The sequence below is a fragment of the Fonsecaea multimorphosa genome (genome assembly GCF_000836435.1).
Source record: "Fonsecaea multimorphosa CBS 102226 unplaced genomic scaffold supercont1.17, whole genome shotgun sequence".
Taxonomy (NCBI): Eukaryota; Fungi; Ascomycota; class Eurotiomycetes; order Chaetothyriales; family Herpotrichiellaceae; genus Fonsecaea; species Fonsecaea multimorphosa.
This window is the reverse complement of record NW_015971651.1, coordinates 607,094-632,687: the sequence shown is the minus strand read 5'-3', so window position 1 is coordinate 632,687 and position 25,594 is coordinate 607,094. Positions and strand designations below refer to the sequence as shown.

The window sequence follows — 25,594 nt, the reverse complement described above, 5'->3', positions numbered from 1 at the left end:
GAGAGACACGTCTATCCCTTTAGTCCCCTGAATCATCCGTCGATCTCTTACAGGCATGATTGCTACGCGCACCTCAGTGCTGCTCGCTTTCAGGCCTTTTCAACATGGCTCCAGATTAAATCAGCTTGATCAGAATATCCTTCTCTCCTTGTACAACTCCTCTCCTCGACACTCGCGGATATTATCACGCAGTCTGCATCAATATGTACGCCCCAAACCCTCCAGCAATGAGAACCCATTTCCATCATTCAAGTCGCTTGGCGGTTCTGCGACGAGGGCAGACAGTGTCAATGTGCTCTTCCGACCCAGCATAGCTGCTCAGGCAGTATTCTTTTCGAGCGGTCGCACTCTATACGAAACGCCCACTCCGGTTATCAAGGAGCAGCAGCGGAACAAAACTACTGAAGAAACAGATGACGAGGATGCGTTTCACAGGACTGAAAAAGCACACCAGGCCTCGCATGTGAATCTCAGCGCGAGGTTGTCAAAAGAGGGTGGCACGGGCAAGGGCGGTGGCTTCGGAGAGATATGGCGGTTGATCAAGATTGCACGTCCAGAAGCAAAAGTCCTTGCGCTGGCTTTTATCCTTCTCCTGATCTCGTCATCCATCACCATGTCAATACCATTTTCAATTGGCAAGATCCTGGATATAGCTACCAAAGGGGGAGCAAAGACCGAGGGCGCCGACTTGGAGCAAAAGACCGACATGCTCTTTGGTCTCAGCTTGACGACATTCTACACTGCCCTCGTCTGTATTCTTGCAACTGGTGCGGCAGCAAACTACGGACGGATTATCATCCTGCGAATTGTGGGCGAGAGGATCGTGGCGAGACTCCGATCCAGGCTGTTCCGGCAAACCTACATTCAGAATGCCGAGTTTTTCGACGCCAATCGTGTAGGCGACTTGATTTCCAGACTCAGCTCTGACACCATCATTGTTGGCAAGTCAATCACGCAAAACCTGTCAGACGGGCTTCGCGCTTTTGTCAGCGGAGCTGCTGGTTTTGGCTTGATGGCATGGGTGTCTCTGAAGTTGACCGGTATTCTGGGGCTGCTATTTCCCCCTGTAGCGCTTGGAGCATTCTTTTATGGACGAGCGATCAGGAACCTGAGTCGAAAAATCCAGAAGAATGTTGGGACGCTGACGAAGATTGCAGAAGAACGGCTGGGCAATGTCCGGACTTCACAGGCATTCGCAGGTGAAATTCTCGAGGTTCATCGGTACAACACACAGGTACGCAAAATCTTCGAGCTGGGAAAGCGAGAGTCGATCATCAGTGCCACTTTCTTCTCGTCCACCGGGTTTATGGGCAACATGACGATCCTGTCGCTCCTGTATGTCGGTGGTGGTATGGTCTCGAATGGAACAATTAGTATTGGGGAGCTCACATCCTTCCTCATGTATACTGCATACGCAGGTTCTTCGCTCTTTGGGCTTTCGTCATTCTACTCAGAGTTGATGAAAGGCGTCGGAGCGGCATCACGACTGTTCGAACTGCAGGACCGCGAGCCAACCATATCTCCCACTAAAGGTGAGAGAGTGGTATCAGCACGAGGTCCCATCCGGTTCGAGAATCTCTCCTTCAGCTACCCTACTCGACCGGCGGTGACCATCTTTAGGGACCTGGATTTTGAGATTCCCCAGGGTGCTAACGTCGCCATTGTCGGTCCGTCTGGTGGTGGAAAGAGCACGATTGCATCCCTAATCTTGCGGTTCTACACACCCACAGAGGGGCGCATCTTGATCGACGGCAAGGACATTTCAAAGATGAACGTCAAATCTCTCCGACGCAGGATCGGTATCGTGTCACAAGAACCGGTCTTATTTTCTGGTACCATAGCCGAGAACATCGCCTACGGTCGACCTCATGCAACCCGGGCGGAGATTATGCGCGCAGCAAGAAGAGCAAACTGTCAGTTCATTAGCGACTTCCCAGAAGGTCTGGATACTCCTGTCGGTGCTCGTGGCACACAGCTCTCTGGTGGCCAAAAGCAGCGCATTGCCATAGCGCGCGCTCTGGTCAAAGAACCCGATATCTTGATCTTGGATGAGGCCACTAGTGCTCTTGATGCCGAATCGGAAACCTTGGTCAATGAAGCGCTGGCCTCGCTGCTAAAAGGGAGCAACACGACAATCTCCATTGCCCACCGTCTTTCCACCATCAAACGATCCGATACCATTATATGTCTGGGTAGCGACGGCCGCGTCGCAGAGATGGGCAGCTACAGGGAACTCAGCAGTCGACCAGATGGTGCTTTCACGAAGCTGATGGAATGGCAAATGAGCGGAGGCGAGAGGGCACAGGATGGCGTGGACAAATTGGCTATCGATCCGGAAGTTAAGGGACCGCCAACGGAGAAAGATGAGATTGAAGTGGAATTGGAAGAACAAAGTGAGGGCGAGGGCGAGAGCGAGGAAGATCTCGAGGCCAGCAAGGTACAAGAGACGGTCAAGAGCGCAGTGGAAGAGAAGAAGACGTGATTGCGATCTTCCCTCTCGACGAGGCAACTGTGGCATCTGGAGTCTGAGTAAGGGGCCAGGACAACGTGGCCACGATCAGGATGGTCTGCTTGTTTGCTGCTCGCGGCACTGCTGCAGAAGTCATTCCAGACCCACGAAACCGAGGACCAGCGCACATATACACAAATTGGGCGCGGCATGTATGTTTGTATAGGAAACCCACTGGAACGCAGAGCTCTATTTTGCAGTCAGGGGCGGGTGCAGAAACCCTGTCGGCGTCGGACCGTGCTGTGTGCATCTATGATTGAGTTTAGATGCTGTACCATGAAATATGTAGAAAGGAAAAAGCCGTCTCTACTCAGAGGTTGAAAATGCTTGAATGAGGAAAAAGACCTCAGCTGAACAGTTGGGATTTACACATGCTCTGAGAGGATGCCACCCAGCGAGCCAGCTACAAATGCCTGCCATGAACCAATCCCATATGCTGCGAGACTGCCCAACAAGCCAACCGGCCAACAGGCCAACACAAGGCCCACATTCCTCCAGTCCCCAACCGCAGTCAACCCTTCCAGGCTCGTATCCCTCACCCCTGCCTCCTCCTGTTCGCTATCCAGCAGCTAAGTTACAGTGCAGCAAGGACCCGTTCCGCCGTGTTCGGGTCGTCGTGTCACATATCCGTCTTCGTGCCATGTGCGTCTGTGCCTTTACCTTTTCGCCATCCGCCCAGCAGGGTCCTCTTGTCAGGATCGCTACCTTTTTGAACGAAAGTTGCATTCCGTCATGTCATCCTCGAAACTCCTTTCATACCCATCCTGCGCCGGTTCCCTTCCTATCTGCAATTGGTCGGGTTTTGTTGATCATGGTTGACGATTAATCCACTGAGCAAGTTGAAAGAGAGGGAAAACAGTACATAACTTCAACAAGCTACAGCACCACCACACTACATACCACTCGACGTTCTAGCCTTTATGATGGCTTATAACGTCCATACCCTGATCTCAGAGACCCAGGATATCGCGGCCAAAGGCCTTCACGATGTCAAGCCGCCCGTCGAGGTTCCCAACCCCTCCGTCGATAAGCCTCAGACGCAACCCAAGATCCGCAGCAAGTACCGTCATGTTGCAGCTCTGCATTCCAAAGTCCGGCCGTCATGTCTCAGTCATGAGGCGAAAGAGACACCGAGCTTTATAGGGTTTCGCAATCTCATGGTCTTGACCATCATAGTCATGAACCTGCGGCTCGTCGTTGAGAATGCGAGAAAATACGGCCTCCTCATCACTCTCAAGTCCAACCTTCGAAGCCAGGATATCAAGATTGCTCTGATCCTCTACGCCCTGACGCCGTGCCACCTTTTTGTCGCCTATGTTATCGAGAAGGTGGCCATGGAAAATGCCAAGGGCGTCATTGGAAGGCGGAAGAAGAGCGACCCAGACGCAAACAAAAAGCCCGAAACCGAGAAGCAGACAAAAGAATTTCTCAACACTTGGTGGTGGATTGCTGTCGCTCACACCTTGAATGCCTCGCTTGCTTTGCTCATCTCGAGCTTCGTGGTCTATTATTGCATCCACAATCCCGGCTTGGGGACCATCAGCGAGCTCCACGCCATCGTAGTGTGGCTCAAGACCTGCTCCTATGCCTTCACCAACCGAGACCTTCGACATGCCATGTTGAATCCTGGCGGTCCTGAATCGGCTCTTCCGGACATCTACTCAGAATGTCCCTATCCACGCAATATCACGCTTCCTAACCTGTGTTACTTCTGGTGGGCACCGACCCTGGTGTACCAACCATATTACCCACGCACAGATCGCATTAGATGGACCTTCTTCCTCAAACGGGTCGGAGAAGTCGCTGCCCTCAGTGTCTTCATCTGGCTCACGTGTGCGCAGTATGCAGTGCCAGTCTTGCGCAATTCGCTCGACGGTATGGCCGTGCTCGACTTCTCTTCCATCGCGGAGCGCTTGATGAAGCTGTCAACCATATCCCTAATTGTGTGGCTCGCTGGCTTCTTCGCCCTTTTTCACTCATTTCTCAATGCTCTATCCGAGATCATGATGTTCGGCGATCGAGTCTTTTACGAGGATTGGTGGAACAGCACCAGTCTAAAGATCTACTGGTCTACCTGGAATAAGCCCGTCTATCATTTCATGCGGAGGCACATCTACTCGCCTCTGGTCGGCCGCGGCTGGTCCCATCAAGCAGCCAGTGCGTGGGTGTTTTTGTTCTCAGGATTTCTGCACGAGCTTGCTGTCGGAGTGCCTTCTCACAACATCCTCGGAGTGGCTTTCCTCGGGATGGTGCTGCAACTACCTCTGATTCAAATAACGGAGCCCCTGGCAAAGATGGATGGGACCGGCAGAGTGATTGGTAACTGTATCTTTTGGATCAATTTCGTGTTCGTTGGACAACCACTGGCTGCGATGATCTACTTCTTCGCTTGGCAGGCAAAGTATGGGGAGCTTAGCAGGGTCCAGAAGTGACTCAAATGCAGCCCAACTTACTAGGAGTGTCTTTGTTCAAGGAGATTGTCCAGCGGAGTTGAATAGTAGACGATTTTCACTTGGATATGAACCGCGCTCCCCTACGGCTCTCAGGCCAGCTCACGTGATCACGTCCCGAGTAGACCTTTTGTCGTGACCTGCCACGATCTGTGGCTGATTCCCTTTCCCACCCCTTCAGACCTTGTGTGTACATGCTTCACCAACCGTTCATCTGCAACTCATTCTGCAGATTATTTTCCCGTGAATCTCATAACTTGATAAATACTGTGTTCAGAGAAGTCGGATCCCATCACCTCTGTGGGGCAGATGTTGAGCACGCGATCCCTTTCGTGTCTGGCATCTCGTCACTCCCAAATTACTTGGTGACAGCGAACACCCTTATCCTCGACTTGTTTTCTCAATGAACACATCTTCTAGTCGCGATGGCCAATGTCTACGATGACCAAGAGGGAGGCGGTTTCCGTCGACGCAGACCGCGACCCATTACCGACTATGGCTCTTCTATAATTCAGTGGATGGGCAATCGAAAACCACCTTACAAAGGCAGCTATCATTATGAACAAGAACGACCCAGCCAAAGCTATGTTATCGACATATTGCCCCCGCCTGCTCGACGAGATGCCCCTGCCGAGTCGATACCCGTTCGCCATCTTCACACCTCTCTGGGGAAATCGAAAAAGCCCGTGACGGTAGTGCGGTGGATGCCCGAAGGTCGTCGACTTCTTGCTGGTGTGCACAATGGCGAGTTCATGCTGTGGAATGGCATGTCTTTCAATTTCGAGACTGTGACTGCTATGGGCTCCAGTTCTCTACGAGCTGCGGAATGGTCGAATCGAAAAGATTGGCTCGTGGCAGCAAACGACGAAGGCACGGTGTATTATCTACAACCAACCTTGAACAATCCGCATCAATTCAAGGGCCACGATGCTCCAATTAGAGATTTAGCCTTTGCGCCCTCTGATGCAAAGTTTGTCACCGCCTCTGACGACAATACTCTCAAAATTTGGGACTTTACTTCGTCCACCAACGAATCGACGTTTCGAGAGCATGGGTGGGACGTCAAAGCCTGCGACTGGCATCCCACCAAAGGCCTCGTTGTGTCGGGTAGCAAAGACCACAGCGTACGACTGTGGGATCCTCGGACATGCAGGAATTTGACGACACTGCATGGTCACAAGAACTCCATCACGGCCACTGTTTTCAGCCGTCTTCGCGACCAGTTGCTTGCTACAGCCGGCAGAGACGGCCAGACCCGTATCTTTGACCTACGGATGATGCGCGACGTTGCCATTTTGCGAGGCCACGATAAAGGCGTGACTACAGTATCGTGGCATCCAATCCACCCGAGCCTTATCAGCACCGGGGGCGACGATGGCTCACTTCATTCCTACTTGCTCACCGAACCGAACACGCCCGCCGGCATCTCTTCCACAACAATCTCGCCCTATGCAACACCAGACCCGCGCTCCGCACCGGCACAATCAATCTATCCCGCCCATCGCATTCCTCACGCGCATGATTCCTCGATCTGGTCGATTGACTGGCACCCGCTAGGACACATTCTTGCTTCGGGCTCAAATGACCACTATACACGGTTCTGGTCCCGCGCACAACCCGGGCAAAGTACCTGCTTCAAAGACCAATTTCACCTGGGCGAGGAAGGAGCAGAAGCACAGGGCACTTGGGATAGAAAGTTTGGGAGAAAACAGGCCAAGGAGCTGGAAGAGCAAGAAGAGCAAGACGAGGCAGAAGGGCTGGAAGATCAGGCGAACCAGGGACAAGCAGCGGCTGCCGCCGGAGCATTGTCAATTCCTGGTCTGCCCGGTCTGCCCGGCCTACCTGGGCTGCCTGGGATAGGGATGAACGGAAGTACGCAACCCATTCCAGGCATTGGCAGCGTTCCCCCGCCACCACTGTCGCTCTTGTCAGGGCTGCAGAACAACGGCCGGCCATCCTCGCGAGGTGGTCCACCAGGCCAGGCTGGTCACACGGCGGCGGTCCCTCCAATCCCACCACCATTCCCTCCCATCCCAGGCATGGACACCGAATCCCTCCAGCGTTTACTTGCTTTGACCCAACAGCAGCAGCATCAGCAACCAGCTCAGCAACCACCACCGATCGACTTTACGAAACTCAACCTGCCGCCGGGCTTTCCACCCCCTCCGCCCGCCGGTGCACCGCCTCTCCTCGGCTCTGCGCCTCCCGGTACGGGCATTCCTGGTATCGGCATCGGAGGCGGAGGTATCCCAGTCCTCTCCGCCGGCAACGGTGCAGGCAGTGCGCCAACAAACGGCGCCCTCAACTCTGTTAATGCCGCGCGCAGGCGAGCGCCCCTGCCCAGCCAGAGCGAGGGATTCAAGGCTGAGCAAGCACGGGGCAATTATCGCGTGCCGCGATGATATGATAGTCGTCGCTTCGAGCATGTGTAGCCATGAAGACTTACTTACGTATAGTTATGTGGATGAAGGAGGAGCAGTAAGCAAGGGGCAAGCAAGGGGAGGAATGCGTCCCTGATACCTACCTATGTACTATGGACTATGTACACGTCCCATTCCTACTTTCTTTTCTCTCCTCAATTTTTTTTCCCTCTCTTCTCCTTTTTGGCTAGCTAGGCGGCAAAAGACACACCTGAAAAGGGGCGGGTGGTTGATTACCTACTATGTAGTATGTGACTCCGGGTTTCATGGGCATGGGGGGCAGGAGGATCTGAGGAAAATTCGCCTAGGTAGGTATTTCTCCGTGTGCAGGTGGACTTGTTGAAACGAAACTGCAAGTTGGGGATTCGTTTCGAAAGGAGAAGAGAGGGAAGGAAAGGAAAGGGAAAGCTTTTAGCTATCTTGCGGTAGGAAGTCAGATCACATGTGTGTATTTTCGGAGTGGTTGGGCCCCCCCCTTCCTAACTACTACGCGGGCTGGTGGGCTATCGTGATCGTGATACCTTGGGTACCTGGTAGTTAGACTGGACTTTCATTTGCCGTCAATGTCCATGTCCGTGTGGTGGTTGCCATCGACTACTCTTCCTGCACCTCCTGCTGCTGGTGCTGCTGGTCCGCCACCACCAGCATCTCTGTGCATATCGTGATCGTCCATGTCCATCGTCATCTGCATGTCCATATCCATGTCATTATCGTCGCGACCTCTCTCCAAGCCTTGATGCTTGTCGGTGGTGAAAAACTCGGAATCCGCCTCGTCGCTCTCAAGCATCCAGATCCTCAAGTCGCGGTCCTTGCCGCCACTCACCAGCAGACCTTTACCATCTTTCGTCCGCCCAAAGTCCATGGCCAGCACCACATCCCTGTGGCCCTTGCCGCGCCAGAGGACTTCTTTGCTCGTGACGTCCCACGCCAGCACGTCGCCGTCCTCACTGCCGCTCGCCACGAAGGCCTCCCGCCTTCTCTGTGCATTTCCATTTTTGTATACATAACTCCCCACAGTCCCACTCAGGCTGTATTCTTGATTCACGTGGCCTTGATACGTCTTGACGCATCTGCCCTCGGTGTAGTTCCATAGTCTGACGCAGTTGTCCAATGTCCACGCAAGCACGAACTTCCCGTTGGGGGAGAACCGGACGCTCGTGACGGCCTTGCGGTCCTCGTCGACCAGCGTCTTGAGACACTGCCCTGTGCCGGCATCCCATATGCGGATCAATCCGTCCCCGGCGCACGAACAGACCATGGTGCCATCTCTTAGAAAATCCACGCCGCTGACGGGGTCAGAGTGTGCGGGTAGGCTGCGCATGACGCGACCAGAGCGAACGTCCCACAGGAACACCGCTTCGTCGAAGGAGCCGGAAACAAGCATGTTTCCCTTGGGGGAGAAGGCGAGGGAATAGACGTAGTTGCTGTGCCCCATGAAGGGTGAGGGCGCGATTGGGAAATCTGACGACAGGGGAGACCAGAGGAGGATGGATTTGTCGTCGCCGGCTGAGGCAAGGGTATAGGGAGGCCCGACCGGAGACCAGGCTATTGCGTTTACGCCTGCCAAGTGCGCGCGCAGCGTGCGTATGTGTTTCAGAGGTGTGTCGGGCGTTGGGTTTGAGGGGACAGAGTAGATGTTTATCGCATTGTCAGCCGACGCGGTCGCCAGGAGAGTCATGTCGGGGGAGAATTTGATCGAGGTGATTCCTCGAGCGTGCGCGCGTGGGAGAGTCACTAGAGGGGTGAAGTTGAGAGACTTGGGGGTTTCTGCGGGCCTTGGAATGGGTGAGGTCGACGGAGAACGGGAACGTCGACCATCGAGTGACGATTCGTACGATCTGGATCTGGATCTTGACCTTGACCTCCGTGGTGAGCGCGATCTTGAACCTGGTTGGTGCTCTCGCCCGGACTCGTACACCGAACTTGGGGTCCGCGACCTGCTCAGACTTCTTCTTCCTCCTCCGGAACGCGATCGACTATTACGACTCCTTGACCGACGAACGTTGGGTGTGTCATCGCGACTGGCGTTTCTGCTTCTCGAACTCGAATATGCCCTCCCCCTTCTCGCGTCTCGATCGGAACGGGTGGAATCTGAATGGCGCAGGGGGGGAAGATGCGACGACCTTGGTTCAGCCGTGGAGTTTCGGGACGAGAACGAGTCTTGGCTTGACGTCCGGCGTCGCTTGGAGGGAGGGTCTCGATCTATATCCATGACTTTGTCGTGGGCAAGAAGTTGGAACGTGGTTGACGGAGAGGGTGATCGTCCACTGTCTTCAATGCTGGGGAGAAATTAAGTTGACGCGGGAGCAAACATGACAAACTTGAATTTTGCTGCATACATGCCAAGCCCGGTATAAAGGAGTTTGCGGGGCATCAGTCGAGAAGTAAACAATGACTGCTGTGGCTTGTGGATCTCTTCTCTGTACGAGATACTGGATAGGACATTTAATTACCGCCATACAGGGCGACCGAATGTCCTCGTCAATTTTACAATATCTGAGTCCTATTTTGAGTTATCTACTGACTGCACAGGATGTACAACACTCTGGGAAAACTCTAGGACAGGAAACTGGTCGTTTGACAGTTGGCATTCCTGGTCAAGAGAACGAAAGCAAGAGCAAACTATTAAAGGTAGGACTGACTATTCCCGGTCATTGCTCGTGGTGAGATTATGAGCAAGTCGCATGGGGCTTCCCAGGACGAGAGACAAGTTTCCAGTGAACGAACGATTCCTTCTCCTGTCGCTCGACTCGTAGTTCAATCCCTCTGGCCCATCAGAACCCAGAACACCACGGTCAGAATCATCATGCCCGCCGACACGACAAACCCGATCCACCCCACGGCCAGGGAATACGCCGCGATCGACAGACTCAAAAACACAAAGGCCAGACACTCCAACAGCATCAACCACATCCCTCCCATCCCCAGAACCACGATACCAAAGACGACAGATCTCTCACCGGCCGTACGACTCCCCGCCCCGCCCCGCCAGGACTTGTACCCTCGGTCAAAGGCATCTCGCACATGCCGTCTGTGGAAGGTCAACGCCATGCTGGTCACCGTCGCCACGGCGAGAGATAACATGAAAAACAACCACGCGAGAGCGATGAAGACCTGGATTTCGTCAAAGTACCGCCGTGGGCCCCCGTAAATGCCTACGGCAGTGGTGAAGGTGATGAGCGAGCCGAAGGTGGAGAGAAGAAAGGTGCAGGGGAGAAGAGTGTCGAGGAAGCGCAGGGCGGGAGGGTCGGTGGGATCAGTGGCCATTTCGAAGCGTTGCATTTATCGGGGTTTTGTCAAGTTTACTAAGGTGGACGAAGGTAAGACCGTCTCAGCGACTTATGATCCGAAGGCGTGGAGCTGTAGGCGATGATCAGGGTGGATGCCTCCGCAGAGAAGCCAAAGTCGTTCCCTTGCGGCGATTCTCACAGCGTCATCGAATCGTAGGTTTTCTTCGCACAGTTGCTCTTTGCCGGTCAAGCAAGTACTTCCCACCTTGTAATCGAGCTAGAGGTGCTTTGCTTGTGTAGTGACCAATGAGACTGAGGGGAGAGAGTATACAAAAGGACGAGAAGTGAGAAAATCCAGGTCGGCGGGGTTTAAAAATGCGCACAACTTGGCTGAAACGCGCAGTGGAAAGGGGAAAAGAAAGAGGTATTCGTTCAATCGCGAGCAGAAAAGACGGCGGGAATGTTTTGGAAATCTAAACAATCCAAAGAAATGAATGGGAATACATACTGGGGGAGAGGGAGACAAACCCTCAAACCCATGAGAGAGCATATGAGAGGCGAACCTCATGACTCCTCATACCTCGTCCTTTGGTATGACGCCTTTCTGGCAAGAAGCAAAGGGCCCTTGTCCTTGCCTCCTCGTAAGATGAAATCGAATCAGATTCAAGCCGATAAGTTAAACAGGGCGTTGGGTGGTCGTACCGTATTTGCATTTTCAGCCCTGGCTTCAAGTCTACAGTAACAGGAAGTAATGAAAATCATGCCTGTGGGGCGCAGACAACGGCCGGGGAAGACCCAACGCCTAAAGCCACCACAAGTACCTACCTAGTAAATGTAGGTAATGAAGAAAGGGACAGGGGACAGGCAAGGCTAGATACTTTCCTTGCCCCGGACAAAATCCATGCCCAGGAACTTCTGGTGCGAATAAAACGCCTTTTGTTTCAAGAAACGGTCAAAAAACCTGATTTTCTTGAACGGACGGACGATGATCGACGCTGCAGGTGGTCACCTGGCACCTACCTGGGTGTGTGCCTGGGGGCCAAACGATGGGGGTTTGTCACCTGATTACTTCTTCTGGCCTTGTGGTCTAGGAGGCCAGGGGGGTTGATGTAATGTTCGAGTTTCGAGATGTCAAATCAGAAAGGGAAGAAAGGGGCCGATCCGGCGGAGAAACCCTCAAACCACAAGAGAGAGAGGTTCATGGATGGCTTCGGGGAATAAAGCCTCGTGGATGGGATGGTGGGAGGGTCAGACTCAGTGCTAGAGACCGTGGGCATAGACGAGGCTGAGGTGGAGAACAGATGGTGGATGGGAAGTGAAATTACATACGGGGTATATACTATCTACCTAGCTCGCTATGTGCATAATACAACCAAGATTCACAATTTACTGGGTACCTAGGTAGGTAGCGAGTACCTTATACGCCATACTTCCTTGACGGGTTATTGTGATGGTTATTCTGTGGGTCCCTCTGGGTTCCTCCTTGATCCGTTGCCTTCAACGTCCTTGGATTGATGAATAAATGGTACCGTGTTGAGTATGTTGTACCGACGCAGGCACTGACTAGCTGGCTGTATATTGGCTTGTACAGAGAAGTGTTGCAGACATCCTCGCAATGAAAATACTCGTCGCTCCAGTCATTAATAGTACACAAGCACGTGTGCGCTATCTCCTCAAAAACATCGTGTTCAAGGCCGACCAAGTCCAAAAACCCTTTGACCCTGTGCTCGACCTCCTGGAAAAATCATCACAAGCAAGCAGTAAAACAACACAGCCACCAAACCCACGTCACTGGAAGGGGCAACAAAATCCTCCTGAACTTTGCTTGAAAAACAATCAATAGATCGGTCTTCCCTCGTCCCATCGCCTGACTTCCACATTCGAGTCGTCCTCCGCCTTCACCAAGCTATTACCACGATTGCTGCCTTCTGCAGTCCTTCCATCCGTAATCATCCCACCCGACTTGCGTCCCTCCAAGCCTGGCGCCAGATCCAGAGGTCCAATCCACTCCCAAACACGGCTCCATTCGCCGGTCTTGCCTCCTTCCCTTGTCGCGGCCCTCACATTAGAATTCCCTTCCACAATCTTTCTCACGTTTTGCCACACACGCTCTCTCTCCGACGCACTGAACACATTCCTCAGCACATCATCTCTCAATTGGCCGACGCTGATGAATGGTTCGGCGGCGCGCCCGTCCTGATTTAGAGCCGCTTGCGTGGCTAATCTGTCCAAGGTAGTTGCCACTAGACCGGGGATTTGCGCCGTGGCTTGTTGATAAGACAATATCTTGTTGCGCCCGTAGACCAGGGTCGATGCAATTAGAATCAGAATTGCAATAGGGATTCGATTTTCTGTAAACGCTCGTAGAACGGATCGTCGGACGGCGCACGCGAAGGGAAGTCTGGCGAGGGAGGAAGACGAGAGGAAGCTTCTACCGGATCTGCAAGTGTTGGAGCACGCGCGCTTCAGTCAGTCAGCGATTCGCAAACAAAGAGCGAGAGTAAGGACCCAAGGACATGGGGCTAAACCCTACCGATCCTCAGTGACCTCGACTTCGTCTCGTGCCTTGATATCCCCAAGCGCACCGCGCCATAGCTCTTCGAACTCCTGCTCTGTCATTCCCTTCCTTCGCAGCTTGGAGACTGTTTGCTTCAGTTCCTCTTCCGCAATCTCCAATTTTGCTGCCGTGGATTTTGCGACTGTCTTGACAGCCTCGGTCTCTCTTGCAACAGGATTTGACGAGCTCGGGACATCACCTCCACACTCATAGGCGGCTCGCCTCTCACGAAGTTCCTCAATGGCTCGGTCTGCCACGGCCTTAATTCTCCTCTGTTTCTCGCTGTCTGGCTCACACGTTGGTGGCAGCGGGACCAAGCCGTTCAATGCCAATGGATGAGGCTTGACCACAAAGTCGCTCTCACATTCTACTTCCATGTTCGGGTAGCAGACTGCATGCTGGGGGCAGGGCTCGCATTTTGGTTGGAGATTCTCATGCACCCAAGCAGGGATATGCGGGTTGGAGCCTAATGACCAGTTCGGTTCCCCCACCCCACAGTAACCGATATTGATCTTCTCCTGCCTGTACCACGCTCCCAGAGCAGCAAGTACAGTCGTGATGATAGCCAAGGGTGCATTTTTCACAACCGCGTTCGTTTCCTTCTTCTTTTTCCTTCTTACAAGTGTTGAGGCGCGGTTGGGGACTAATTGTCCGTTCCTCTCTTCTTCCACCAGTTCACGGGCAGCATCGGGTGTGAACTCTTCTGTAACAGCCACGCCATCTTCTGCATCAGCAGAAGAGATTCGAGAGACCGGAAACAACACCTTGGAGCGCGACGGTGAGAACTCTTCTGATTTGATAGGTGGTGAAGTCGTCTGCCGACGTTTTGTGGTACTCGTTGATGTCAACGATTTTCGCGTTCGAGACGTCGAGGACTTGCGATTATGCGAAACCGACGGCGGACTGGATCCTGACTGGAATGGATTGTCGTCGGAGAAGGGACTTGCTTCTGCTGCCTCGGCCGATTTTCTCTTTGAGTGGCGGTCTGGTTCTTCGATCTTAACGGAAGGTTCTGGGGGAGCCTCAATCGGCGCGCTTTTTCGAGGTCTGCGGACGGTCGACTTCTCCACCTCTGGTTCAGTGTCGGATGCGCGGGGTGTTCTGGTCGCGCTCTTCCTGCTGGGAGTCTTGGTCCGCTTCGAAGTCGACGGAGCCGATGCGGCAGTTAGGTCTGACTTGCTTTTCCTGCTTCGCGGTGTTTTCGGAGCCGGGGGAGGCGGCATCAATTGCCTGTCATCATCATCGTCACCGTCAATTGTCCCTTCTTGACTGCTGGGAACGTCCGTTATGCCTTTGCTTGTGCGCCGGACTCTAGCTTGCGCACGGAGTAGCTTTTCCCTCTGCGGTAGGACCTCTTGCTCCAAGATTTCTAGCAGTTGACTCTTCTTCGCCGAGGACGGATAATGCACATTTTGCGCGACGAGGATTGAACGGATGCGGGGGATGGTGAGGCTGTTCAGGTCGAAACCCGGTTGAAGGAAGTATAGCTCGTCTTCCTCGGCCATGGTTATGACGACCGCGGCCACTGGTCAGCGGAAGACCCAGGCCAATGCCACTTGCGCCGAAAGTAACAGGAATTCAATTCTAGGAGAATGTCGCGTCAGGGCCAAGCTGGCGGGAATGGCATGAAAAGAGTTTGAAGGAAAAGTGGACAGGTTGCTTCGTGAACGGGCAATGGGTTCACTATCAAGTTCAAGATTGTAAACAATGGCGCAGTGGGGTGGGAGGCATCCACGTCAAAACGGGTCAACCGCTCGCCGCCTGGGCGGCGGAATATTAATCCGATATTCTTCCGTCTTCATCATGTGACTTGGCCATCCGTCGAGCCGTGCGGCAGTGGAACTAGGCACTCTAGGTAAACAAGAAAGACAACAACAGCACCAGACCGACTCGCCCGATCAAAGTAGAATCTGTTTATTGTTCATACGAGTCTCAGACTCTCTAAAGAAGTTTCATGCTCCCGGATGCTTGTCTTTACCAAGACAATAAGAAAAGTTGAGTTCCTTAGCCAACCTCATATAAGTCGTGATCCATACTCTTACAGTGCGATTCCATCGCCAATGCATAATGCCATCAGACACATCAAACAAGTCTTGCCAACTATGTCCTGATATCCTACACTTCACCCCAAGCCCCACCACTGGCTAAGATGCTTCCGCTTCCGACGCTTCCGCCAATATCCCAGTAGTTGCGACTCGAGCCGCTTCTCACCACAGAGGCTTTCCTGCTGCTCCGCACGCTTTCGCTGGCGCAGCTGCTTGCAGGTCGTCTGATGCTTGCCCTAGACTCACGTCGCAAGCGAGCAGGAGATCGTTGAGCCCGAGCGACAAGAGGATGGTGCTGCCGGATGATCGCCGTCCGAGTGGCGGCATCTTCAAGAGGTTGTCCTGCGGCTTGGGGCGATTGAGCAGATGACCTGCTCGCGAACCGGTCCCTGAGGTAGCGGAACACCATTTTCAGATCAAGCTCTCTCTCCCAGTATTCTCTCTCCCGTCGAAGGCTCATAGACGAATCGAGTGGCGAGGCGGTAGAGACGGGGTCTTCTTCAAAACCCCAGTTCTCAGCATGGGCTGGATCCCGGATGGTTGGTGGAAAATTAGGCGTCATACCAGACGAGATGGTATCTTTAACTGGGCTTTCCTCGCTGGGTGACAGCGAAACCTGGGGCCTGGGTCGAGACACGGAGACCGGCATGCCGGCATAGTCAGGACTGCGGGAGTAAGTCGTGAAAGCTCCCGGGTGTGGTGAGAGTTGGTGCACAAGGACACCCAGCTCGCGGGCAATGCGTTGAAGAAGTTTGTCCCTCCACGTTGAGTCTTCCACAGGACGGCCTTCCGTTGCCAGCTCAGGTATAGAAGGCAGAACGTGGCTGGAGGACGGCCTGCTGTCGTAGGCCTCATCTGGAAGGCTCTCTCCAAATATCACTGACAGAAGCGGTTCATCAATGCCAATAACATCACGGATGAACTTTTTGGTGATGCGGCGCCAGAACGGCTCTGCCTCCTCTGGCTCTGCGGCTGGCCTGGATAGATAGTCGCTCTGCTTCGGTGTCGTCCCCAGCACATCCTCATTGATAGATGCCAGTGTCTCCTGGTAAGAGGACTGGCGAGATCCCCTCCTCAGTCGTCGGCGAGTTTCCCGTTCCACTTCGTCCATTAATGCTTGACTCTGTTCCATACGCCACTTCTCTATCCGCATTCTCTTCTCTTCGCTCGCCTGCGCTTCGATCTCATCTATGGTATCGAGCCTCCTCTGCACGCTGGAAGGTCGTCGGTGATGTCCGTCGTGTTTTCGTTTTGGGTTGTATGCCTCATGCTGCCATAATTGTTCAAGGACGGGAGGGCTTGAAGCGGGGAAGGTTCCCAGGCCGTCATGGGTCGGCAACACGGCGCCCTGAGTCTGGTGGGAGATGGTGGGATACAAGGGAGGTTCTCTGAACGCATGCAGTCCATCGTCGAGGCTGTCGAGTTCACCATCTTCTGTGACCTCCTCATCGAAAACGGATGATTCAAGTCTACCCGACCGCCCAGCAGTGTTAAGTGATACATCGCTTGCTCTTGAAACCCCTGCAGTCTGACTGGTTTGAGTGCGGGTGATGGTTGACTCTGCGGTGCTAGGAGAGAACAGGACCCATTCTTGGGAGTCTTCTACTGCTGATTGTCGTAACTGGGTCTGAGATGAAGAGTCTTGAGATTGATTTGCATTGATGACAATTGGCCGCGGTGCCGCGGATTGTTGGAAGGCCATGTTTCCCAACCCGCGGACGTACGGGTGGGCCGTGCTACAGCGAGCACGAGAATGGCCGCAATGGTAGGATCGAAATGAGGACGGTAATGGCAAGGGAGGACTGAATTGATGGACAAAGGATTAGGGTTGTATTATCTCTGTCGTCAATTGTTCTTTGTCTCTGCTAGGGCGTGTTCATGAGCTGCAGTGGTCGGAATCAAAAGGTGGAGGTCCGGCTCCGATCCAGGGATGCGCGAATGACTTGTATGCTCCTTTCCGGGAAACCAATGTCACGAGGGACGATATGTTGGGAATGGAATGAGGAATGTAGAATGACGATTATCAGTATGGACAGTGTTAGACCAAGTACCGAGTGAAATGTGTAAAGGGGTAAAAGGGTGTGCAGCGCAGAGAAGCGGCAAGCAGGTTGTACAAGTTCCCTACAACCTTGCAGGTGTTGGATGGTGAGTGACACGTCAAGTCGAGTAGTCGAGTAATCGACAGATAGAGCAGCCAGCGCTGAAAAAGGATGGCCCAGCTAGGAGTGACACCCCTCGTGCTGCAGGCTGGCTGTTCCGCAGCTGTCGGAGAAGCCAGCCGCAGTTTGACGGCATGACCAGAGCTGCGGCTGCAGGCCTGTGCATGACGAGATGCAAGATTTCCTTGGACGCCATCATCGTTATCATAGGGCCTCGCAGGGGGCTTTGGGGGCATTTGGGGGGCATGCTCCATGTCCAACGTTCCGCTCCCGGCCTAGTCTCCCCATCCCTTCAGCCGCGTTTGGTGGAAGAGATATACGCCCTTTACCCAGAGATCTCCTATCTGCCCGCCTAAACATGCCACTCTAACCTGCTGTCCACGAAAGGCCAAGTTCGTTACGGACCCAGGCGGCTTTCTGACTAATGGATTGCCAAAAACCACGCGACCTTGTTGGAAATCCTGCCTCTTCCGCCTACATAGAATATCTCCCGCATGGTACAACAAAGGGCGATGTTGCCTTGACGTGAGTCAATATCTGCTCATGATTAGGCAAGGGGGGGCGACCGATTTAAAAATTCCCCTTTCGTCCTTCCTAAATCCTCCGCCTTCAGGCACGCAATCTGACAGTCGGATTGTGGCTTACTGCCTGGTCAGTTGGGGGGCATGCAAAGTCGGTCACGGTCGCCGTGTCGGGGAACAAACCAGTTTATTCCGGGATGAACATCAGGTTCTTGCATCGCCACTCGTTGCTTGTCGTCACTTTTCTGTACCTACTTGGTAGGGGAGGGCCAGGGGTACTCTTAATATTACCTCAGTGGTACTAGGGGCAGGTCATCCTGTCACCTCGCTTTACAGGTACATCCGTCACTTTCAACAGTCATTGGGTATATGTGGAGGCATCTGTGAAGAAACGGGGTGGTCTCATTATTGTGTCACGGTCCTCCATTTCGCGTCTATCATGATCAGAAGTATCTCAAAGGTGCTCCACGCAGTCTGGCGGAAGCCATATGCCGGGCGAAGGGCGCACCTTCATTCCGGACAAAAGAATCGTCCTCAGACACGCGATATGTTGCCCAGTTGATTCCTTCGTCCCGTGGAACTAAAAAACTATTCCGGTAGTCCACTTGTGACCTCTGCATAAGCATCTCGCTTCACCTTTTGAGTCAAAAGACGAAATCTATGCCTCAGCGGCGATCTCGCTGCCACCCTCGTATGCACCGGGGAATCGTCTCATGTTGTGTTCGATATTGCCCTTGTTTCTCAAAAATTGGACATATGCGCCATCGATCAGAACACGGCCCTCTTGCTTCAACTTGACATACTCCTCGCGTCTCAAAGGTGTGAAGCCCCAATTCTTGCTAACGATGATCTTTTGGCGACCGGGGAACTTGTACATGGAGCGTCGTAGAGCCTCGATAGCGGTGGCACGGTGGGCGTCTCGGGTTCGGACAGACAGGAGAATTTGGCCAATGTTGACACGGGCGACTGTGCCGTTGGGCTTGCCCCAAGCGCCTCTCATTCCAGTCTGAAGTCTATCGGCACCAGCGCAGGACAACATCTTGTTGATACGGACGACGTGATAGGGGTGAGCGCGGACTCGGAGATGGAAACCTTCTTTGCCTGCAATCTTGACGAGATACCTGAAATCTCTATTAGCCAACCTGCACATTTTCTTCTGGCGTTATTGTAGACGTACTTGTTGGCGCAGATACGGGCCGCCTCGAGCGCTTCAGAGCTCAATTGTTCGTACTCATTGGAGACCATGTGCACGCAGAGGGGAAATTCGTCGACATTGGCACGCTTTCGTCCCAAATCGAAGATACGGATCTTGGGGTCAGGTACACCACGGTTGAATCGAGACTTGGGATAGGGCTGCAAGGAATTAGCACATCGGCCGCACGCTGTCGCAAAAATTGTCTACTCACCTTGTTCTTGCAGTATCTGTAGCATCTGGCAGGTCTTCTGGCCATCTTGACGGTTGTTCAGAGAGACTAGCACTTCTTGCGAACAATATGGTCGAGGGGAAAGGTGTTGAAGAGCCAACAATGAACTTTGTAGGTTTGCCCACTGAAGTTGATTTCAAAGCGAATGCCAAGACCAATCCGCCACCAGAAACCAAGAAAGGCACACTCTAGCCCTAATTCCCGATCCGGAAGACTCTAAGTCCGGGGGTCGAGTCTGACACACCGATTCACGCTCTAGATTTGGGCATCATGGGCATCTACGGTGTCAGACGTGATATTTATAGTTTCAGTTGGCTGCACTGATGGGCATGGGAAATAGGAACAGCATTTCATTCTCTAGACTGCTCTTTCTAAATTCATGGTCCGGGAAGCGCCTCTCTCTCTCATTTTGGTATTTCGGCCACACCAAGCCCATGTATGAGGGCACATTCTCAGGGACGGCTTCATCTCATTTTCTTGCCTTCTGCGCCTTGGACGGCCAGGGTATCATAACATTGAACACGTGCATTTTTTCCCCAAAATGCAATAGTGCATGAATTTGGTGTTTATGAGGCGGCACCCAGGATGTCAGAGTCACCGGCATCAAGAACAGCCATGGTAGAGCAGCGGTACAGTTTTCCGCAAGCAGTACCCAATTCAATCTACAATTGGGAGAAGCGATATTAGCCAATATTCCCTCCAAAGCCCGTGGGAGCTTCTTCTCAGGGTCTTTCATGTGAACCTGCACTCACGTTGTTTCCAGCAAAGTGGTGGACATTGGTCTTTGAGAGCATAGAATAGTACTCGAGTTCGCTCTTGCGGAGAGGAGGAGTGTTTCCAGCGATGATGACCAGCTTAGCCTTGCCAGATCGAAGGCATTTGAGAGTTGACTTGTAGCCCAGAGTGACTACATTCATGTGTTAGACAAGCGCCAACGTTTTGGACCTTGGATCGCAAACTCACCTTTGCCGGACTTCATCACAAGCGCCAGGCGCGAGTTGATGCTGTCGGTGGTCTTCTTCGCCTTCTTGGGTGCCATCGTTGCGCTCTACTAGGACCGATAGTAGAATTGACTGAGGGTTGCGCTCCGGCGACTGTGCAGTGTTGGTGGTGGGAAAAGAATTATGGTCCAGCAAGGATGCCGAAAATGCACCTGCTGTGGGAATTCGTTCTTGGCAGCGGGTGAGCACGTGAGGAGGGTTTTCTGAGAAAAGGGCACAAGGGTACGGCTAGGGGCGATCATGACCCCTGGCGGCCCTGGCACTGCTGGGTTTTAACGCAGCGGGCCCCGGAACTGTCATCTCGGGCTCTCACGGGCATCATGCACCAGCGCCTCATGCGGCAATGCAAGCAAGGGCCGCTTTTGGGCTGCCTCCAGCAACGCGAGGCTCCGCTGTTGCTCCTGCTGCTACCATTCCCGGAGATTTCGATTATTTACGGCATGTGCGTGCATGTTTGGATACCTAGATACCAGTACTTGACTCTTGAACAACGCCGCGTCCATGATGCATTCGAGTTAGCAGATGGCTGAGTGCATCACCTGTTCATCCTCAACATCATCCTGCATTGCTTTCCAAAACATCACCCATCATATCTATCCAGCTGAACACCGTCGTCACTCATCACTGAGGCGCAGGCTCGCTTCCTGACCAATACCTGTGTCCACCTCCCTCACCAGCCAATACCATCTACACACCCTCGACTATTTATGTTGCAGTCGAAAACTGCCTCCAAACCATTCATTCACTGGCCCGCCTTTGCCGCATTGCTGCAACGCCTCAACGCGTCTCGACTGCTCGGCCATAACTTTACGCAGCAGTAATCAATATGGCTACTCCCAACCCTCGCATACCGCTTTCCAATACCTCCAACACTCCTCCATCTCGTCGCATCCCCAACGAAAATAGTCCCAGCAGGCCTGGTGTTGCAACTTCTGTACCAGCAAGTACCGGAACAGGCCTTGCTCGGACGCCGTCTCTCCGGCAGACCCGACCGTTGAGGAAAACGCCCAACCGCATGAGCACTTCTTTTGCTGGCCCTGTCGATCACGACCAAGAGGACGAAGAGGCAAAGTCGGCCAATGCACAATTGATAAAGGATCTGCAAGAGCAAGTCCAACGCGCCGAGCAAGCGTCAGAGCGATACAAAAAGCAATTGGAAGTCATGCAACAACGGTTGGACGAGGCCTCCCAAGCGCAGATGGCATCCGAGGAACGCGATCTACAAAAGCAAACCGAGGTGGACCGTTTGAAAGCAGAGATCAGAGACCTAAACAGACAACGTCGAGAGCTGGAGATTGAACAAGAGGAACATCAGCAGCTCTTCCTTCAAGAACGAGAACGACAGATGAATAAGGAGGCCGAGCAACAAGCCACCATTAACAGACTCAACGAAGCCCTGCGCTTGCAGGGTACTGAAAGATTGAATGCAAGCCGAAGCGCAAGCATGGCTGACTTTCAAGCGGCGGACGCGAAAGTCGATGGAGAAAGCCTTCGACCAGAACATCTTGCCTCGAACCTCGCTCACAACCTGCAACAGAAAGATGAGACGATCAACGCTCTTCGCCTAGAACTGGCTGAAGCACATCTGAAACTGACACAACAAGAACACGTGGGGGATGGACGTCTCTTGGAGTTGGACCAAGCGATCGCAGAAATGAAGATGCAAAATGCCAAGCTTAAAGAGGAAAATGAAAGTTTCCAGATGCTATTGAGCGAGAAGACGCTCAAAGGCAACTTTATGCACCATGACCACACCGACGAAGAGCCGAGTACCATGAGCACGCTGGCGGAGGAGCTCGAATCTACCGAGGAAGAGGAGAGCTCCGAAGGGCAGAATGAGATTTACAAGAAACTAGAAGCAGAAAGCAAATCACTAAGAGATCAAAACAAGGCTCTGACATTATACATCGACAAGATCATCGGGCGGTTACTGTCGCACGAAGGGTTCGAGCATATCATCCAAGACAAAGAAGATGCGCCTCCACCACCCACAAAGTCGTACACAGAGAAAGCATTGCCCGCAATACCAGATCAGCAGGCAGCCGCCCCTGCAACTGTAGCTGGGGTGGCTACCGGCTTGCTGCAGCGTGCCAGATCTGTTGTTTCGCGGCCAGGAGCCAAAGCACGGCCAATGTCTTACGCACAACCAGCAGCAACAGGACCCACTGCAAATGAGAACCCAGAGACGGCCCCCAGTATACCGCTCAACCGGGGACATCGCAGGGCCAGATCTGATCAGGCGCAAGCTGACATGGCAGCTGCCGCAGTAGTTCAGCAAATGAACCGTGGATCTCCCATGAGAACGGTCTCTGGAGGACCCATGAGCCCGGGCATTCGGCCACTTAGCCCACAACTGTCTCAAGGGCGCGCATCATATTTTGGGGGTCCTCCTAACTCCACCACCACACGTACACCGTCTGGCTCTGGCACTCGCGGGGGTAGTTCTGCCAACAGCGTGACCAGCGATTCACATAGCGAGGAGCAAAGATCGACAACCGATGGAGGTTCGATGACAGCCCAAATGAGCGGGGACCGACAGGCTCAAGGAAGTATTCCGGGAGCCGTGATGAAACAGAACCAGTTGAGGCCGCTACGGTTAGTACAAGAGCAAACCGCGTCGGAAGAAGAGATGCAGAAACGAGCGAACAGAAATTCTGTTTGGGGATGGTTCAGGGGGAGCACCATCGAGACTCAGGACGAGTGAAGAGCACCTGGAGGAGTCGCGCCTCATGCCAGAGGATGCGTGTATGAGCAGATAGATCTACTATAGAGTACCCTGTAGACATCGAGGACTTTGGCGTAGACAGCCCTGGGATGCCCTTTAAACGATCCACCCGTGTTTCAAGCAAGCGTGGAATTTCGAATTGAACTGATGGTGGCATTGGTCTGTGTCGTTTTGTCTGTGAAGCAAATGGACATCACATATGTGGTCCAACAATTAATAGAAAGCAGTCTGACCACAAATGGCTTTGCTGGGCGTGCTGGGCGTGCTGGGATCAATGGGATCAGTGGGATCAATGCGGATCTACCAACAACGACTGTCAGACAAAGCCAGTTTCTTGATCATCCGGCTCTGCTTGATATGGAAAGCCGGCTTGCTGTCCGCTCGCCGCTGTCCGGCGAAGTCTTTCCGATGTCCCACCAAGAGTCATTTTTTTTCTTCTCTATATCGAATCAGGGTCTTTTCATTACTTGGACGATTTCTGCGCTTCGTCTGCTCACGACGGCGCTTCCTGCCTCCCAATTCGATGAAGTTTTCCCTTGTTTCTTGTCGTCCCCAGTAATTGCCTCCTTGGGTGGCTCTTACAGGACTCCACTTTTGAATCATTTCATCTTCCGCGGGCCATCTGACGGCGTTGCCAGTGTAAGTTGCAATGGCGGTGACGGTCCCCATTCGAGGGGTGGGCGCCGTGGGAAAAATGTTGGTACAACAAACGCAAGCACTCGAGTCACAGCTTCTCTCCGCCTCACGGAGCCCTTTTCGCCCTTTGACAATACCGTCATCTAGACTTTGTATCTCGTTTCCCTATTGTTCTTTTCTTTTCTTCTGTTCTCCGCGTCTCTTTCTTCTCGCCGTGCCTCCGGCTCAAAAGCAATCCTGTACTGACCGTCCTTGAACATCATCACTGAGACAATACCTTACCCCTCCATTGACCTAGACACCATCTTTCACCGCATCCACAACGCAGCAGAATGCCTGCCCAACCTCAGATTCACTTGGTCCGCCACGCCCAAGGCTTCCACAACCTAGGCTCCGAATTTCATTCTCTCCCTGACCCGCGTCTCACGCCTTTAGGAGAGTCGCAGTGCGCCACCCTCCGGGAACTGCACTTTCCGCCCGAGCGCCAGCAGTCACTTTCCCTGATCACCGCCTCACCCCTGACGAGAACACTTCACACCGCTCTACTCTCGTTCTCGCCGGCCTTGAAGTCGGACGCCAAGTGCAAACCTACCATCCTCGCAATCCCCGATGCGCAAGAAACATCCGACTACCCCTGTGACACGGGCTCCGACATCGACGTCCTACGGAGTTTCTGCGCCGAGCAGAACTGGCCTGTCGACCTTTCCCTGCTCACCCCGTCGTGGAATGTCAAGACATTAAACAACCGCTACTCTCCCGCAAGTCAGGCCATCAAGACCCGTGCGCGTGATTGCCGCCGTCTCCTCCGCCAAAAGGCCCGCGAACTGGCAGAGAGTGGAGACGAAGACGTTCAGATTGTCCTCGTCACCCATGGCGGATATCTTCACTATCTCACAGACGACTGGGAAGACGCAGGCAAATTGTTGGGCACTGGGTGGGAGAACACCGAACACCGCACGTACCATTTCGAACACGCCTTCGACTCTGACTCGGACGGGGAAGCATTCCTGATGGAAACAATGGAGAGCCGAAAACGGAGGGGCATAGAACACCCCATGCTGGACCACGGCAAGCAACAGGAGCTGTTTCAGAAAATGATGCAAGGGTGGGAGGACCAAGGGCTGCAGAACGCGAGCAAGCTTTCCCATGCCAACGACGATGAGATCATCGAGGAGCAGGAGAAGTCTGGCCAGGATCCAGCGGACGCAGACAGGCATGTCACCATGGCCGCGGACGAGGTCCAGCCCCAGCCTGCCAGCGTGCAGGTGATGGCTTAAATTCATACTCCGAGTATCATCCACGGATGAACAACGACAAGAAAGCGCGCTTCTTTTCCTACATTCATTGCACAACACACCCCCTGGAGCGGCTTTTTGGTTTTCGGGTGGCCCCTACGCACACCATAGAGAGAAAAAGAGAAAGAAAAAAGGTGGATCTCGCCGATTCCTCCTGAACAGCGATTATTCATTATTACTATTACTTGGAGCTGGGCTTTTCACGCTGGGTTGGGGCGGGATCGGGAAGGCATGGTGACCTGGGGATTGCGGACTGGCGGACTGGTTTTCATCCGAACGGACAAAAGGAAAACATAAACATAAACATAGAGTAGAACTCATTAGACATGGGGAAGAATAGACAGACAGACAGACAGATAGTCAGTCAGTCGTAAGAGACAAGGCTCGGTCAAGCAGATCAATCGATCAATCAATCAATCAATCAATCAATTCGACAGAAGGGACGTCTCATGAGAGTGCAAGGCTGTTAGACCCGGGGTTTCACGCCGCTTGCTTCCCCTTATTCCCTTATTTGATTCATACATTATCATCAAAACCGAAATCATCTATCGCCAGGTTGGATTGCTTGGTTGCTTGGTTGCTTGCCAATTTCCTCTATAACGTTCATTGTGTTCATTGTGTT

The 25,594-nt window shown here is 53.2% G+C and overlaps 11 protein-coding genes across 11 annotated transcripts; 5 read left to right on the top strand and 6 right to left on the bottom strand.

Moving 5' to 3' along the window:
- Positions 1–55: 55 nt before the first annotated feature.
- On the top strand, positions 56–2,482 carry Z520_08132 (uncharacterized protein; the record flags this gene model as incomplete). Its single annotated transcript, XM_016778629.1, has 1 exon — positions 56–2,482. The coding sequence occupies one exon, from the start codon at positions 56–58 to the stop codon at positions 2,480–2,482; it is 2,427 nt and encodes an 808-aa protein (XP_016630477.1).
- A 950-nt stretch (positions 2,483–3,432) lies between these two features.
- On the top strand, positions 3,433–4,941 carry Z520_08131 (uncharacterized protein; the record flags this gene model as incomplete). Its single annotated transcript, XM_016778628.1, has 1 exon — positions 3,433–4,941. The coding sequence occupies one exon, from the start codon at positions 3,433–3,435 to the stop codon at positions 4,939–4,941; it is 1,509 nt and encodes a 502-aa protein (XP_016630476.1).
- A 443-nt stretch (positions 4,942–5,384) lies between these two features.
- Positions 5,385–7,361, top strand: Z520_08130 (uncharacterized protein; the record flags this gene model as incomplete). Its single annotated transcript, XM_016778627.1, has 1 exon — positions 5,385–7,361. The coding sequence occupies one exon, from the start codon at positions 5,385–5,387 to the stop codon at positions 7,359–7,361; it is 1,977 nt and encodes a 658-aa protein (XP_016630475.1).
- Positions 7,362–7,929: 568 nt separating this feature from the next.
- Positions 7,930–9,057, bottom strand: Z520_08129 (uncharacterized protein; the record flags this gene model as incomplete). Its single annotated transcript, XM_016778626.1, has 1 exon — positions 7,930–9,057. One exon carries the CDS (start codon positions 9,055–9,057, stop codon positions 7,930–7,932), a length of 1,128 nt encoding a protein of 375 aa, XP_016630474.1.
- A 1,079-nt stretch (positions 9,058–10,136) lies between these two features.
- On the bottom strand, positions 10,137–10,646 carry Z520_08128 (uncharacterized protein; the record flags this gene model as incomplete). The annotated part of the gene is made up of 1 exon (XM_016778625.1): positions 10,137–10,646. One exon carries the CDS (start codon positions 10,644–10,646, stop codon positions 10,137–10,139), a length of 510 nt encoding a protein of 169 aa, XP_016630473.1.
- A 1,799-nt stretch (positions 10,647–12,445) lies between these two features.
- On the bottom strand, positions 12,446–14,671 carry Z520_08127 (uncharacterized protein; the record flags this gene model as incomplete). Its single annotated transcript, XM_016778624.1, has 2 exons — positions 12,446–13,049; positions 13,143–14,671. The coding sequence occupies 2 exons, from the start codon at positions 14,669–14,671 to the stop codon at positions 12,446–12,448; spliced, it is 2,133 nt and encodes a 710-aa protein (XP_016630472.1).
- Positions 14,672–15,281: 610 nt separating this feature from the next.
- On the bottom strand, positions 15,282–16,913 carry Z520_08126 (uncharacterized protein; the record flags this gene model as incomplete). The annotated part of the gene is made up of 1 exon (XM_016778623.1): positions 15,282–16,913. The coding sequence occupies one exon, from the start codon at positions 16,911–16,913 to the stop codon at positions 15,282–15,284; it is 1,632 nt and encodes a 543-aa protein (XP_016630471.1).
- A 1,636-nt stretch (positions 16,914–18,549) lies between these two features.
- Positions 18,550–19,342, bottom strand: Z520_08125 (60S ribosomal protein L10-A; the record flags this gene model as incomplete). The annotated part of the gene is made up of 3 exons (XM_016778622.1): positions 18,550–19,012; positions 19,069–19,244; positions 19,298–19,342. 3 exons carry the CDS (start codon positions 19,340–19,342, stop codon positions 18,550–18,552), a joined length of 684 nt encoding a protein of 227 aa, XP_016630470.1.
- Positions 19,343–19,881: 539 nt separating this feature from the next.
- Z520_08124 (60S ribosomal protein L30) lies at positions 19,882–20,354 on the bottom strand (the record flags this gene model as incomplete). The annotated part of the gene is made up of 3 exons (XM_016778621.1): positions 19,882–19,977; positions 20,068–20,222; positions 20,279–20,354. The coding sequence occupies 3 exons, from the start codon at positions 20,352–20,354 to the stop codon at positions 19,882–19,884; spliced, it is 327 nt and encodes a 108-aa protein (XP_016630469.1).
- A 788-nt stretch (positions 20,355–21,142) lies between these two features.
- Positions 21,143–23,020, top strand: Z520_08123 (uncharacterized protein; the record flags this gene model as incomplete). Its single annotated transcript, XM_016778620.1, has 1 exon — positions 21,143–23,020. One exon carries the CDS (start codon positions 21,143–21,145, stop codon positions 23,018–23,020), a length of 1,878 nt encoding a protein of 625 aa, XP_016630468.1.
- Positions 23,021–24,009: 989 nt separating this feature from the next.
- On the top strand, positions 24,010–24,954 carry Z520_08122 (uncharacterized protein; the record flags this gene model as incomplete). The annotated part of the gene is made up of 1 exon (XM_016778619.1): positions 24,010–24,954. One exon carries the CDS (start codon positions 24,010–24,012, stop codon positions 24,952–24,954), a length of 945 nt encoding a protein of 314 aa, XP_016630467.1.
- Positions 24,955–25,594: the final 640 nt, after the last annotated feature.